The 15859-nt window shown below is 45.5% G+C and overlaps 1 protein-coding gene across 6 annotated transcripts in view; it reads left to right on the top strand.

The window, feature by feature from the left end:
- The first annotated feature begins 9703 nt into the window (after positions 1–9703).
- The window catches only part of CADM1 (cell adhesion molecule 1), a 331838-nt gene continuing 325682 nt past the window's right edge, over positions 9704–15859 (top strand). For 4 of the 6 annotated variants that reach the window (XM_058686796.1, XM_058686795.1, XM_058686794.1 and 1 more), the window contains exon 1: positions 9705–9873. In XM_058686796.1, coding sequence (XP_058542779.1) covers positions 9738–9873 — 136 coding nt within the window. In that variant the 5' untranslated portion in view covers positions 9705–9737. Of the gene's footprint in view, positions 9874–15859 lie in introns of all 6 variants that reach the window. The other 2 variants (XM_058686793.1, XM_058686790.1) reach the window with 1 other exon arrangement.

Genomic DNA, 15859 nt, shown 5'->3' with positions numbered 1-15859 from the left:
AAAGGAGAGCTTCTAAAAAAGAAGACATTTGCATAGAAAGCAAACTAGCCCAATCCTGGCACATAGCGCCTCCTGTTCTCCCTTTTGCCTTTTGACCTTAAACAAATGTCAACAGGATGGGCAACTCACCTTCAGGAAAATGACAATTACTTCAAGAGTAGAGGGTTTAAATGAAATACAAAGTGTCTGAAAATGATACATGTTATGGGGGGTAAGAGCCCTAAAAATTCCTGTAAATACCTTAAATAGAAAGACTATTTAGCAGTGAGTAGAGTTTCCCTAATGTGGCTCTTCTAGGTTGTTTTCCCCATGTCCTTTCAGGGATTCTGAGTTTGGGGCTTTGTGGAAACGCCAGGGAGCAAGAGCGCTACCGTATCCTTAAGGTTGAGCTTTTTCCAGGGAGAAGGTGAGTTTTCTCTTCTCTTTTTCATGTTTATTTGCGATGCCTTTCGGAGCAGAGGAGCAATCTTTTGAAAATAATGAGAATATGGAATTGGCCATTGTAACCTGATTCAGCAAACCAGTTCCATTTGGGTGATTTTTTAGCCTGCTTCTGAGAAACAGAAATGGGTAGGTTGGAGTCTCCCCAGACCCCAGATAATTGAGTTGAGCTACTTTTGTATACTCGATGTTTGTGCATTAGCTACAGCCCTCTTGCCCTCTGCAAAACAGATCTCTTTTCTCAATTATTCAAAATAAATAAATCAATGACATAGTTAAAAAACAAGAAGGAGGAAACACTAGAAAAAACCTCCCTTCTGCTTCCACCTGGAAAGTGCAGCCTAAACCTCAGTGATTTTAAAGGCAGGTTTAGTGAGAGGAGAGAGCCCATCTGTATGGTTCGGCAAATTAATTTTGAACATTTGAAGATAAAAAGGCTGAGTTCCTAGGAACTGGCTTTAAAAGTCACAATCCATAGCAATCTGAGATATTCACTGACTAGGAGCTCTTCTGTTTATTCCAAATACCCCCGTATCATTGGTTTTGAGAGAATATGGCTCTCTGTCAGGCATGCCAATTGGGAGAAGAATCAGATAATGAAGAAGTGATGGTACGGTGATGACATGTCCTTAGGTCCTCAATAGGATTTGTTCTAAATCAAAAGACTGTTTTATTAGCGCAAGACTTTTTATTTTTTTCTCTGTCATCTTCCTAACAGAACACATATTGAGTAAAAGCCCCTGGATGAGCCACAGTGCAAACCCAGAGGGTGGAAGAGATCATTTTGTAAATTGTAAATCAGAAATTCTCTTTGCAGTAGATGCTGAGCATATGTCATGTACCCGCATAACATGGCTTCCCCGAATACAAGGGTGATGGTTGCCTTGTAAATTTGAGAAGAGGGGACAGAGTACTTTAAATATCAGGTATGATGTTTCTAGGGTCTCTGGAGTGTTAGCTGTCTTGAGAGATCCTTTGGGAGCAGAACATGGACCCACTGGCATTGCCTGGAGATGGAGGGCTGGGCAAAGGACTGGGGACCCTCCCTTCTCTGGGCTTGTTTCACGTCCACCCAAGAATGGAATCAGATGAAGTGAGTTGGTGGCATCTGAGGTGAAGATGCTCTTGATTGCCACAGTGCCTCTGCAGGAGACTAATATGCCAGAGACCTTGCGAACTTGGACCTGGTATCCTTTCCTAAGTTTGGATTGGCTTCACTAGATTTTCTCCTCCTCTGCGTTAGCCAGCAAAATGTTCTCCTCAGGTTGGCTCTATGAACTGAGAAGCCGGGTAATTGACTTCAGTGGGAGGGCGCGAGTGGATAGCACAGCAGAACAAGATCAATCCATAGTCCCATGGAGTAGCTCTTCAAGAGAAGTAGTAGGCTCAAGGGTCCTGATCTTCTGTTTCTCCTCCTCATCCTATCGGGGCGAGCTGTGGCTGTATGCTTTCCCCACTGGCAATGCTATTTCTGGGCCAAAGCTGACACTGACAAGAGGAACACTTTAGATGAAAGATAAATAACAATTATTAGAAATCATAAGGGCTTTTTTTTTTTTTTGTAATTGAAGTCATGAACTGTACTAATTGCCTCTGAAACTATATGCTATTTACTGCATTTTATTAACTGCAGCACAGGAAGAGTTTGCCGCTCTGTGTATTGGCATCTTGTGGATATATTGAGATTTTTGCATAAATGTGTTATTCATCACAGACCAAGCCACATAAATAAAATATATAGAGAGATATTAGTACTGTAACGAAAGTCTTAGAGAAATAGCTTAGCGAGTGACAATGCTGTCAACGAACATGAAAGACTGAAATTAAGCCTCGCTTTTCTTCAAAACACGGTCTTTAAACAAACTGAACTTGAGTTCTTCACAGTCTAGGGACAGGTAAAAGAAGATATTCAAAGCCCCACGTGGGGTTCCTGCTAGCTGACAGAAGGGTATTCTTGGGGAGCTGAAACAACTTTTAAAAAAGAAAAATAAATAAACCTATATAAATCTGCAAAAGAGTAGAATGAATATTCCTCTTCTGGAACCCTTTGACAAACCCCTGCATTTTCAAAGAGCTAAATGGGATTTAGGCAGGCGTTGACTTTAATGTGAGGTACATTGCTAAACTACATGTGTTTCTTTGGAAATTTAGGGTTTGGTGTTTGCTATCAGTCACACAATGGGTTGACTTAAGTTGAGAGTTTGAAGAATGAATAAACGTGGGCCTGTTGGCTAATGTTAGAGGGCTAGTTAGCTAGCCCTCTAACTTCTAAGTTTCCCTCTTTTCCCCAAAAGAGAAGGAAACAAATGTAGAATATCCAATTCAAAACATGGGTGAGGAATTGGAGTATCGTTTGAAACCCTAAGGACAAACATGAACACTCGGTCAGGGCCCTCATAAGACCCTGAGGATGGGCTTTTGGGACCATCCTCCCCAAATTTACACCTGTTTGGGACTGCAAGATGGATTTTCAAGACAATTTCTATTCAGGACTTGTCCTGTTTACAACCCATATTACAAAAAGTTATATTACCATTGTCATCTTTTAGCAACGCAAGTGATACAATCTCATATTCATAATATGGCCATTTTATATTTGCAGCCTTATGAAAATCTATAGATATCAATATCTGTTTTTTAATGGATCTTGCTCAAATCCTGCTGCCTGGGAAGTTGTGCTGTACGGCTATGGAATTATCACAAAGCTAGATCTGACAATTACGATATCATATCAGGAAAATATGACTTTTAAAGTGTGGGAAAAACTCTTACAGCTTCATGACCAATCATATTTTAGTTCAAAAATAAAAACTAAGGTCTGTATGTGATAATTAGTTGAGTTGCCTCTGTCGCAACAATCCCTCTATCCAACCTAAGGCTGTCTGTCAGTGTCAATGAAATTGAATGTCAAATGGAAAAAGTCTAAAGCTGTTTCTTCCATATTAGAAAATCACTAGCAAATCACATCTTCCTGCCCTACTGGCAAGATAAGCAAAATTAGCACATGTCTTTTTCCTTGTTTTGTCAAACTTGAATCAGACCATTTATACTCAGTTAGAGGCCAGGCACATTCTGGTCATCAGCATTTTATCTCGAATGGCAAGTCGTCATAGTTTTTATTTATTTTTATTTTTAAAAATTTTTTAATGTTTGTTTATTTTTGAGAAAGAGTGTGTGTGTGTGTGTGTGTGTGTGTGTGTGAGAGAGAGAGAGAGAGAGAGAGAGAGAGAGAGAGAGAGAAGGAGAGGGGCAGAGAGAGAAGGAGACAGAATCCAAAGCAGGTTCCAGGCTCTGAGCTGTCAGCACAGAACCCAACATGGGGCTCGACCTCATGGACCGCGAGATCGTGACCTGAGCTGAAATTGGATGCTTAACCAACTGAACCACCCAGGCGCCCCTTCATAGTTTTTATGAAATGTATTTATTTGACCTCTTTGTAGCAATTGACATGGTGAATCGCTGTCTCTTCCCTGTTGAGCTCTCCTCTTTTTCTTCTGTCCCTATCCCCATGTCCCTCCTTTTCAAGCTCTACCAACTTCTTAAATAATTCGTGTTCATCATAGTTGTACTCCTGGCTTATTTTCACTTTATTTTATTTTTTTATCTCTACCTTCACACCATTTTCAGAAATTCTATTAATTCTTAAATGTTTGGGGTCTCTCCAAAACAACGAGGTTGCTTCCCAGTTTTTCTTATTGTGTGTTCAGGGAGCTACTTTCTCAGATCTAGGGCTGAGGTTTGGTTACGCTTAGGGTTAGGGGTTAGGGTACATGTGTGGTATTTTTCCTGGCTTATTTTTAAAATGTCCTTCAATATATTCTCTCTCGGTGCCCACCTCCCCTCCCTCTGCTACCAAGTCCATGACTTCAACTTCCACTTATGTGGTCTCTTAACTCCCAGCTCTGATCAGCGTTTTTGATGGTTTTTTTATTGCCTGGCTGAATATTTCATAGACACCTCCGAAGTGAGATCATCATCTTCTTCCCATTGCCCATCCCAGAAATAACAGTAAACACTCAGATAGGCCCATTCCATTCCCCGATATCTGTCTTGCAGGAACGGTACCAACATCTTCTCACATGCTGGAAGTACGAACCTAGGAGTCATTTTAAGATTTCTCTACCATGATACCACTAGAATAATCTTTCTAGTATGTATCCTGACCATGAATTCTTACTAGTTGAATTGGTTCCCCTTACCTAGAATCAGCAACTGAAACTTTTTTAGCATGTCAGTCAAGGCATTCCCTGGTTGTACATTGTTTCCAGCTTTTTCTCTTGGCACTTATTGGTCAGTAGCCTGGGAACCAGCCATTCTGTTTGTCATTTCCCAAATATACGCCATGCTCTCCTAAGCTTCTGGGCCTTGCAAATGACCTTTCCCCTACTCATACCTTCCCTGGCCCTCAATAGTTTCCCTGTCCATCCTGTAGAGTCTCGTTCAACTTCCAAGACTCAGTTCCTGAGCATTCCTCTGCATGAATTTCCCCCTGCTCTATAGATATTCACAACTGCCCCTTGGGGATAGTTAGGTGCCTCCCTTATCTGTTCACACAGGACCGCGTATGCCTAATTATAAAACACTTATCACGTATAACATATATGACAAATCCGTCTTCCGTCTTCCCTAATATACTCTGAGTTCCTTGCCAGTAGGTAGTTTGTCATTAACCTTTATATTCCCAGAACTTGGCAATGACTGTTCCAGGGCACCTGAGTGGCTCACTTAGTTAGGTATCCAACTTCGGCTCTGATCAAGATCTCATACTTTGTGACTTCCAGCCCTGTAACCAGCTCTGCGCTGACAGTGCAGGGCCTGCTTCGGACCCTCTGTCTCCATCTCTCTTCCCTTCCTCAGCCTCAGCCTGTGTGTTCTGTCTCAAAAATAAATAAACATTAAAAAATAAAAAAAAATATGAGTGTTCCATCGGGGTGCTCTATACATTTTTTTCTTTTATTGAATATATATTTGGATCCACCACAAATACCCAGATATATTCTTAGATATCTGATTGCAGCTGTGACTTGGGTCTCCAAGGCAAATTTCCCTTCTGCTTGCATTGGGGCTGCTCCTTGACCCAGTTTATGTGGAGTTTATAAGTCCACATATCTTTCCTTCAAACTGATACTCTACTCTCGATATGCAAGTTTACTGTCAACTCCATGATTCTAGAAGAATAAACCTGTGGGTAAAGTGGTTAATTACTCATTTAGGAGTATGGATTTAGGGGGCTTTATATTTCATAAAGATTCATAGACTGATGCCCCCAAAGATGAGCTGCTTAGTCTTAATCTAAGTACAGATGAGCTGCTTACTAGATAGACTAAGACTCTATCCAGTCCAATATTCTAACATTAATTTATGGAAGACTTTCTATTAAAAGCTGTCATTTATTGTAATTTTAATATACCTTTTGACAATGGAAGCTGAGGCTTAGGGATTCTTTTAGTCTGCGCTGGCTGCTATAACAAAATACCAGAGACTGGCTGGCTTAAATAACAGACATTTATTTTCTCACAGTTCTGGAGGCTGGAAGTTCAAGATCAGTGCCAGTATTGTTAGGTTCCAGTGAGAGCCCTCTTCCTGGTTTGCAGGTAGCTAGTTGCCTTCTTGATGTGTGCTCACACGGTCTTTCCTTCGTGCCTGTATGTGGAGAGAGAGCTCTAGTATCGATTCCTAAAACATAAGGATGGGATCCATCTAACCCAAACCTCATCTAGACCTAATTACCTCCCAAAGACCCTGCCTACAAATATTATCATAGTAAGGGTTAGGGTTTCAACATATGAATTTGGCCTGGGGTGGAGGGAATGAGGAGACAGACGCAAAAACATTCATTCCATAAACTGATTAAGCGACTTTCCTGTGGATACTCAAATAATCCAGTCGCAGGGCAAATGCTGACTTCAAACATTGTTTTGTTTTTCCTAATAATTTGCCTTTATTGCTTTTTCTACGTGGATACTCAAACAATTAGCATTTTAAAAAGCAAAACGTCACTAGTCCTTATTGATTATTCCACAGCACATGAATCTCCCGCTAATGTTTATTTTTCATATATGCTGTTCCATATTTCTCAACTGTTTTAGTGAAGGCAAATGATATCGGGTCTCTTTCCCTCTCGCTCTTTAAAGTTTTTTCAGAAAAAAAAAAAAAGGACTAGGCTCTCAGTGCTTCTGGCAATTTTATTCTAACACAAGAAGTCCCCAGATTGTAATTCTGATAAGTATTTCAGTTCTTTCTTGAAAAATTAAATTCACAAAACAATTGATTATCAGTTATAAATGGCAAAAACACCATCTGGCTTTCAAAATTGGTTAAATTCATGTAGCAAGGGGAAAAAACGTTGGAACTTGTAGTTGGCGAGGAGTTCTGGTCCACGAAGCAGAAAATGACGAGTTTTACTATGAGAAAGCCAGAGTAGTCATAACTTCTACTTAGCGGCTGCGGGAATTTGATACGTTCTTCACATGTTCCATATGTTAAATCGCTTGGCGAGATCTTCAGTGTGAAAGAGCTGAGGGGGGGAGAGGAGTGTGGCTAGTGTTTAGGGTAGCAACAGCCTCATCCCAAATTTTCAGCTCTGGTTCTTTCCAGGCAGACCAGTGCTTAAGGACGTCCGATGACCTGGGAAGTTGGACGTACAAGTTCCTTAAACTTGTGACACAGGTGGCGTTTTTTGGGTGGAATTTCTAAAGCTATTTGCATTTCTCTGGTGAGGTAAGTCACACAGCATTAGCATTTCCTACAGAAATGTCCCATATTGTTCTTTGCCAATTGGAAATTTGAGTAGGTGTTCATTTGATGTGCCAAGAGAATGAAGGGAGATGAAAACACTGCACATCTTCCAATGTCCCCATACTGTGTTCCTAGTGTGGGAGGCTTGAGGCCTAACTAGATTCTCTTGGAGATTCAGCCTCATAAGGAATGCTTTTCCTTAGGAGTGTAATGCAATCTTGTTATTTAAAAAAAATGCTTCTCAGTTGCTGGCATATTTTTGCCTTATGTTAAAAATGTAGCTATCCTATGCTTATTATTCATGCATTGTGATGTGATGTTTATTCATTCACTTAACAAATATTTATTGAGCACAGTATAGCATAGTGGTTAATTGCATAAGCTCTGTCTGCACCTTAGAGATTTTGACCTTGGGGCAGTTGCTCCATCTTTCTCACTATGTTTTAAAAAATATAAAATGGGAGCTAATACTGTGTGCCATGGGGATCATTCTAAGTATTAAATGAGATTATGTATGCAAATTACTTAATAAAAACTCACTAATTTCAAGAGTAGTTATAGTAGTAATAATAATAATAATAATGATAATAATGATAGTGGCAAATATAAATATTACTCTGAGCTAGGGGGCTAGAGTTCCTGGCATAAAGGACCTTACTTTATAATTTACACATCACTTTCAACATACACATAGCCTCAAATTTTTTATCCTGATTTTGGTGGGACTCTGCCTTTGGTCTGTTCAGGTAGCTGTACTTCTGGAAGTGATAAGAATAGGTAGGACTTTGCAGACTGGGCATTATCCTGGTGACCATGTGGTGATGGTTTCCTGCCTCAGGTAGCACTATTTGTCTGCTGGAGCTTTGCTGACTTCCTGAGAACTGCCTGTAGTTCATGCATCGGAGCCTGTAATTACTGAGCAGAATATCCAGGGCTGTGAAGACAGGGTAGTCTCGAAATTAGTTTATGCATAATGGATAATGGGAGGCTGTTTTTAAGTGTAACTTATTTGGTGGGTTGGCAGATCTTGACTTCCTTTTTGATATGTAATATTTATTTATTTATTTATTTATTTATTTATTTATTTATTATTCTTATTTTTTAGCAAGATGAGGACAGAGGGCCAGGCAAGTCATTTTGCGCAGCTCCTCTGGACTACAGCTCAGACTTAGCAATTTACATTCAGTAATCTCTTGGTCATTTAGCCACAGATAATTTGTCATGGTTTGTTTTAGCTGTTGTGATATTGATATTTGTTATGCAAATTGTATTTCCTACATCTTATTGTTCTGCATTCTATGAATACTTAAATTATTATAAACCTTTACACTTAATATGGCTCGTCCTTCAATTTGATGCTTGAGCAACAGAGGGTCAGAGCGCATACGATCTTCTAGAGGGGAAGAAAATAAGTAATTAAAAAGCAGACAAACAAGAGAGCCGGCTGCCTGGTTGAAAAGAAAGCAGAGGCAGTTTCGGGGAGAGAGAGCGAGTCCGGAGAAGCAAATCCTTTCAGCCGGGAGTGCCTCTCCCAGAGACAAGGGAAGCTCGGAGCACCTGTTGGTCCCCAGCCGCCTTAGCAGGGACTGGGGGCATAGAGGAGGGAGTGGGTTTGAGCCTCGAAGGAGGAAGATGGCAGACCCTATCCTCACACCCCCCGCCTCCGCCCTCCACCCCGAAGCCTTGACAGAAAAGATTTTTTTTGTTGAATGTGTACAGTCGTAAATATATATTATTGCATATGTGTCAAATGTATTAAATACGCTAAGTATAAAAGCCAGGAAGGAGACCTTCAGCAAGCTGGGGAGCCTGAGCCGGCCCTCCTCGACCCACCTTTCCTGAAAATCTACCGCAAAGATACCGACTCGAAAATCCCAGAGCCCGACTAGGGCTCCTTTCTCCCAACTATGCCCTAGTCTACCGCTAGGTTGTTGAGCGGGCTCTCCCGCTCCGCCGGACGTGCAAAGCACGCATGCACTTCTCCCAGATTGTTTTGTCAATCCGGGGACCTGCATTCTCACTCTCCACTCCCGAACAGCCCCCGTTTCCCAAAGATCTATTCCTTCGGTGCAAGGTGAGTGACGGAAATTTGCAACGTGTGGTTTCCAGGCTAGATGCACTCGGTGTACCGCGCAGGGGAGCCTCCTAGGGAGATTCTCCAGTCGTCGGTCGGCTATAGCCATTGCTGTATACGTTCCTAATATAGGTGTACGGGAAGCGAGACCCGCCCCCTGGAGCCCGAGCCCCCACACGCCAGGGGCCCAGGAGAACACTTTTTCCTTGATCCCGGGGAAGCGAAAACGAATTTTAACATAAACATATTTGCATACGCCCCTCCCCTTGGCCCCGCCCCTAGGTGGCGCGGGCGCGCCGCCGAACGCCAGCGCCAGGGGGCGGGGTGGGGGAGGGGGCGAGTCCTCCGAGAGCCGGGTTGGGCTAGCGGCGCTGTGATTGGTCGGTCCGGACTCCGCCCCCGGTGCATGTCATTAGCATCTCATTAGTTGTCCGCTCGGGCTCCGGAGGAAGCCACCGCCGCCAGTCTGAGGCAGGTGCCCGACATGGCGAGTGCTGTGCTGCCGAGCGGATCCCAGTGTGCGGCGGCGGTGGCGGCGGTGGCGGCGGCGGCGGCGCCTCCCGGGCTCCGACTCCGGCTTCTGCTGTTGCTCCTCTCCGCCGCGGCACTGATCCCCACAGGTAGGTGTGGGCACCGGCCGGTTGGCCCTCTAAATCTCCTAAGGCACCCCAGTAGCCATAGCCGTGGAAGGGGGAAACGTTTCCATGACAACCTTCCCCCACTTCCTAAATCCGAATCCGAGGGAGTGTGGAGAGGAAACTCAGGGCTGAGATGGAAGGGGCAGAGGGGATCGGTGATCCCCTTCTCCCTTGCCCAGCTGGGTGGGAATTGGAGCCCTCAGGGATGGCTGCACCCACATCTTTTCTCCCCGGCTTGGCGCGGGGTGCGGAGTGGAGTGAGAATGGGGGGCCCGGGGGCTAGAGAATGTGGGAGAAGGGGATGGATGGAAGGTACCCCCCAACCTTCCGGACCCTCCCAAACTCGTTGTTGTCCCCGTAACTTGCAGGTCCTCCCGTCCCAGAGCTGCCCATTCGCCCCCACCTTTCCAGCGGGCCCCCTAATTCTCTATCCCCTAGACCTCCCCATGGCTGACTAGCAGCCGCCTCCAGCGTGATTTCTCACCGATCTACAGGACATCCCCAGACTTGTCTGGTCGCTCCTGCTGTCCCCGCGCTCTGCCTTTCTCCACCGTCCTCCGAACCGCGCGCCCCTCGTGTCTCCCTCCAGCCAGATCGCTGCCCTCCGCCCCCCCTCCCCCCGCTCCCGCCGCCCGGCTGCGGGGCTCCCGGGCCCAGCTCCAGGCAGGGAAAGTTCCTCAGGCCCGGCCCCGCGGAGCGGGGGGCGGGGGGGGGGGAGGGAAGGTTGCTGTCGCCGCCTCTGCGGGAAGGAGCCGGGAGCCCGCAGCCCGCCTGGGCCACGGCGTCCTCCGCCGCGAGTGGGGACGCCGGGTTCCCATGCTGCCGGTCCTTTTCGGCAGCCCTGGGGTGGTGGAGGGAGGTTCGCGGCCTCTGCGGCCAGGCGGGCACCCTGCGGGCCTCCGGGCGCCCCCTGCGTGCGGAGCTGTCTTGGGAATTTGCCCAGGGGCGGCTCTGCACGCCCGGCGCCTTCCCCGAAGACGCCGAGCACTCGACAGGAGCACGATGTGTGACTGCCCGTGTGCCGGGCGCGTTGGCGCGGTCGGGAAAGAAGAGGGCAGTGTTTGCTTTTGCTAACAAAAGGGAGCCGGAGCTCTTCCCCAGCGGAAAGGCTGGCCGCTCTGCACCCTGCCTCCCCTTCCCGCCACCGCCGCGCTCGGCTGCCGCGCGGCGTCCCCGCGCTCCCGGTCGCGGGCTGCGGGCTCCGGGCTGGGAGCGGGACCGAGAGGCACGGGGCCGAGGCGGAGGGCTGGGGTGCGGGAGGGGATGCAGCAGGGCTCCGCGCCTGCAAAGCCCCTCCTTGCAGCTTGGGAGCTGCAGGACCCGCGAGCAACAAGTGGCGGAGGACACCGAGAGCTCAGCCCCCACCTGCGGAGCCCCCGGCCGCGGCGGGCTCAGCGCTGGGGCCACCGTGCCTTTCCCGGGCGCCTCTCCGCTTGGGCTGTGCCTTTTGTTTACACGCTAGAGGACACACAGTTACGTAAACACCGCAGGAGACACGCTGTAGGAAATGGGGATGTCTGGGGTGCTGGCTTTGCGTTTGGGGGATGCCGGGTTGGTTGCTTTCCCCCGAAACAGGCTCGCAAGGGCGCTGGGCTTGGGGAACCTATCGGGGATGTATAGGGGTGGGAATCTGGCAGCTGCTCGGTTCCAGAGCTGAGGATTTTTGCTTCCATGCCTCTGCTTGTCTCCGGATGTTGTTTATGTGTTTTTCCTCTGTGAATTCTTAATTTATGAGTTACGAGATAATTGGGTTCAGCCTATGCCGGTGTGGTTACAACTTCATTTCGGGCGATGTCTCTGACTGGATGGGTTCAATAAAATGTTCCTGAAAGAGATCCCTCGTGCTGCTGCATTGTAAAAAGCGCCAGTGTCAGTTAAACGTGAGCGTGAGTAAAGGCTCGGTAACTGGCGCATAATAGAGGCAACAATAGACTTGTATTGACTGCAAAAAAAAGGGGGGGGGGAGCGCTGGTCGGGGATATTGCCATTTAACTAAAAATGGGAGCCGTGCAATGCCGCTCGGCAGCGGAGTAGGATTAGATTATACCTCCTGTCCCCAGCCTGCTCATTGACCGTACCGGGTAGTAGCGACAGTACTATATTTGTAACTATCTCGCGGTAAGAAGTTGCCTTCCCAGCGAGGGATGTCTGCAGACTCAGAAAGGAGCGGTCTGGAACTCAACCGTGCATGTCAAAGCTACAAGAAAATTCTGTTGCCAGTTACCATGGAAGCAGCTTCTTGCTCTTGTGTGCTTCCCTGTTTGTACGCTGGTTATCAGATTGTGTTCAAATTAGAAAGTAATTGGGTTTGATTTGTAGTGAGGGGATGAGATGACTTTCTTTCAATCTGCTTTTCCTCTTACGCCTTTTTCGGTGATGGGTTTGGGAAGGGGTCTTGGCCCAGCCCCCAGGTCCTGGGCATCCAGAGTAGACTTTAGGTGAGCACTGGGGACTTGGCTTCCTTAGTCCTCTCCCGTTAAGCTTTCTCAGAGGCCTGCAGGTACCACTGTCAGGTTAGAGAAACCTGTTGGTGTTGCCTTGTAACTTCATTAGGCGTGTTTCATTTACATCCTCTCTGGGAGAGCTATCCGGGGCCATTGGACAGTAGTAGATCCTGGTTCTGTCTTCCCCTGCAACTGGATCCATCTATCCCCTGGAAAAGATCTCCCATCTCTCCTGTGACGTTTGGAGTCAATGGATGTTAATGAAATGCAGCTAAAATGGGGTTGTGGAAACTCACTCCTCAGTGTAAATCACGCCTGTTACGTTTTAGGTGCATGCATGCTGCTGCTTCTCATCCCTAGTGAACCAGTGGCTGACTACCCTCCTCTTACCTTTTTTTAGCATTAGAGAGGATGGCTGATGGGTGGAGGTTTATGATGGTGCCGGAAGCCCAGGGGCTGAGTTTTGCTCGTCCTGGCCTGTCGGGGCTTGTATACCGGGGATGGGGACTTTACAGAAGTGCCGCCCTGCTATTGTTGCCTTTCCCTGCATCAAATTGAATAGCCACAGGAGGGACTTGCACTTGTCTGTGATAGCTTTGATAAAATATCCCTCATTAATGCCACTTTATATTTACAGTGTGTCACTGGAGACGCACAAGGCTTCATTTAGTGACTTGTGTGACGAGACAAGCTTGCATTATTTGCCTGGGACATTTTGGAGGAACAAGAGGCCCATTGAGCAATCTTTTGAAATGAACAAATACGGAAAAAGGGGGGAATAAAAGAGCAGGCAGTTCCCTGGAACAAAGAGCTTTATTCATATGGATGTTGTACATGCTTTATGCAGTTTTCCCCAATGGCCCTCCTGGTGAAGGGGAGTGGGACAGGGAAGAAGCCTTACAAGCAGGACACTTTCGCTTCCTCCCTCACTTCCTGACTTCATATTCTTACCGACTTGGGCCTGGACTCCCTGACTGCTCGTCTTGCTCTACTCCCTCTAAAAGCCCAGAAGCTAACAGGTTCCCGGGTCTAAAAGAGAGATTTTGAAATGCTTTTTCCCAGCTCTGAATTTCAGCAGAAGATTGTGCTAGCTACCTGTTGAGACTCCTGGTCATTGGAGGACTTACTGGTTGAAGGGAAAGAGGTGTCACTTTTTTTTTTGACATGTGTCAAGAAGTGGTTTGAGAGAGAATGTCAGATCGGTAAGATATCTTGCAAACTCTAATGTTAGTCTTAACTATTTATTTTTAAAGAAATGCTGTAAACATTGAAATCCCCAGTCTTCAATATCATTAATGGTGCTCTTGGAGTTTTTGGTGGCTTTTGCCCGCACCCGGTACATTTTCGCCTCATAACCTACGTGAATTTTTATAATTCCTTGGCCTGCATTGCTAAATGATTTTCAGGCTTTAAAAACTGGATAATATTGCTGTGAATATAAACTGTCTCATTCTCTGGGTTTTTGTAAGTGACATTTTAATACCTAATTGGCCACTTAGCTTTTACATTTTAAAAATGGGTGTGTGTGTGTGCGTGTGTGTGTGTGTGTGTGTGTGTGAGACAAAAGGCCTGTTTTTATGTGGGGAGATCTCTTAAATTGGGCCAAACTAATCTATGGTATCATTGGAATGGAAATTTACCAGCATGTGAAGAAAATTTATAAGAAATAAATCCTAAGGATTCAAATGCTGTATCTCTTTCTTGTGAAGAATAGTACTGACCATTATGCTGGGCATTTTTCACTGAAAATCCAGCACAGAAAGGAGAAATCACACAGCGACATCTGTTGCAGAATTGAAAATTTGCTGCTTTGAGTTGGGAGCAATTAGTCCCATATAAGCGCCTAATGGTATCAGTCAGTGTGTATGCGCACTCATACAGATGTGTATATCTACACACACATGTGTACGTATATATGCATCTATATAGACACTCACCCAATACAATATTCATGTTCACCTTGCCATGTATTTAATAGAAAATGGAACATTACACCAAAGCTGCTTTTTCTTATTACCTGTTGAGGAACTAGAGATTCTTAAATCATGGAATTTTTGCAAAGGGAAGGATGTTAAAAATCGTCTGGTGAAATCTCATAATTTTATAGCGAGGCAGCCAAAGCCCACAGAGAAGGGCCCTGCTGAACGTGGAACTGAGGATAAGTCAGTTACCCAGCCCGGCCCCCTGGGAGCAGGCCCCTTGATGTCAAGTCAGCAAACCTTCTGTTCCACCTCCCAGCAGGGATACCCCAGTGAGGGATGTGGATCATGGGTAGAACTGTATCTTGGCTAAGGCTAGTTTATATTGAGAAGACAGCAAGATTAATTGTTGTTCTAGGTAATAAACCCCTGGATCAGAGGAGTGACCTCTGAGATAAAAGGACCAGTTCTTGGTAAGGTTGTCTTTGGTATTGACAAATGATTCTGAAATCTGTGGACTTTATTTGGCAGTTACAACATGAATGTCGTCCAAAGCACCTTCATAGGGGAGGGCTCCTGGATTTGTGTCACTGCAGTAAGTCAGATGTGTGAGAACTGGGCTTCAGAAGCCGCAGCTTTTGATTTTTAAACTCTTGATTTGTCTTTTCAAGGATTAATAGTAACAGTAGAACTAGTTCCATGTAACGAAGGAAAAAAGGAAGGATCCTTAAGTCAAGAACAAGAACACCGCTTGATTTTCTTACCAGGTATTTGTCCCTTTTCTTTTAAGCAGAGAGAGAGCTGAGGACAACTTTTTTTTAACATTTTTTTTTAAATTAAAAAAAATTTTTTTTGTTAGTTTTCTTTAATTTTGAGAGGCAGAGAGAGACAGAGCGTGAGTGGGGGAGGGGCAGAGAGAGAGGGAGACACAGAATCTGAAGCAGGCTCCAGGCTCTGAGCTGTCAGCACAGAGCCCGACACAGGGCTCAAACCCACGAACCGTGAGATCATGACCAGAGCTGAAGTTGGACACTCAACCGACTGAGCCACCCAGGCGCCCCAGGACAACTTTTTTTAAAGTAAAGCAAAAAACAGAAACAAAAACAACTGTGTTTGCAAGATGACTTTTTTTTTTTTTACGTTGCTCATGTTTTGTTTATTTTTCCATTTTATTATGGAGATTTCCAAATACATGCAAGAGTAGAGAGAGTGCCATAATTAACCCCGTGTGGAAGTCACCCAGTTCAGTAAATTATCCACCAGTGGTCAGTCTGTCCTCTGTACGCTTCTTCCTCCGCTCCCCAGAGTCGTTTAAACAAATCTTGGACATCCTATCATTTCTTCCATCATTTACTTTAGAAAGATTATCCTAAGATACAGTCACCTTTTCCCCGTCTCTCATAATCACAGTCTCATGAACTGAACCTACAGCTTCTCCACTGGTATACAGAATTTTGGCCCTGCCCGTGCTTTGCCAAGGTAGAGTGAAGGCTTATACTAGTGGGAAAAGCTGAGGCAGAAACAAGAGAAGCCAGAGCGCAGATTACTGTCTGCAAGGAGACCTTTTCGTGTGGTTTGGTTTGGTTTATTTTGAGCAAGGTTTTC

Source organism: Neofelis nebulosa, chromosome 10 (genome assembly GCF_028018385.1).
Source record: "Neofelis nebulosa isolate mNeoNeb1 chromosome 10, mNeoNeb1.pri, whole genome shotgun sequence".
Classification (NCBI taxonomy): Eukaryota; Metazoa; Chordata; class Mammalia; order Carnivora; family Felidae; genus Neofelis; species Neofelis nebulosa.
The sequence above is the reverse complement of the archived record's forward strand: the minus strand, read 5'-3'. Positions and strand labels throughout refer to the sequence as shown.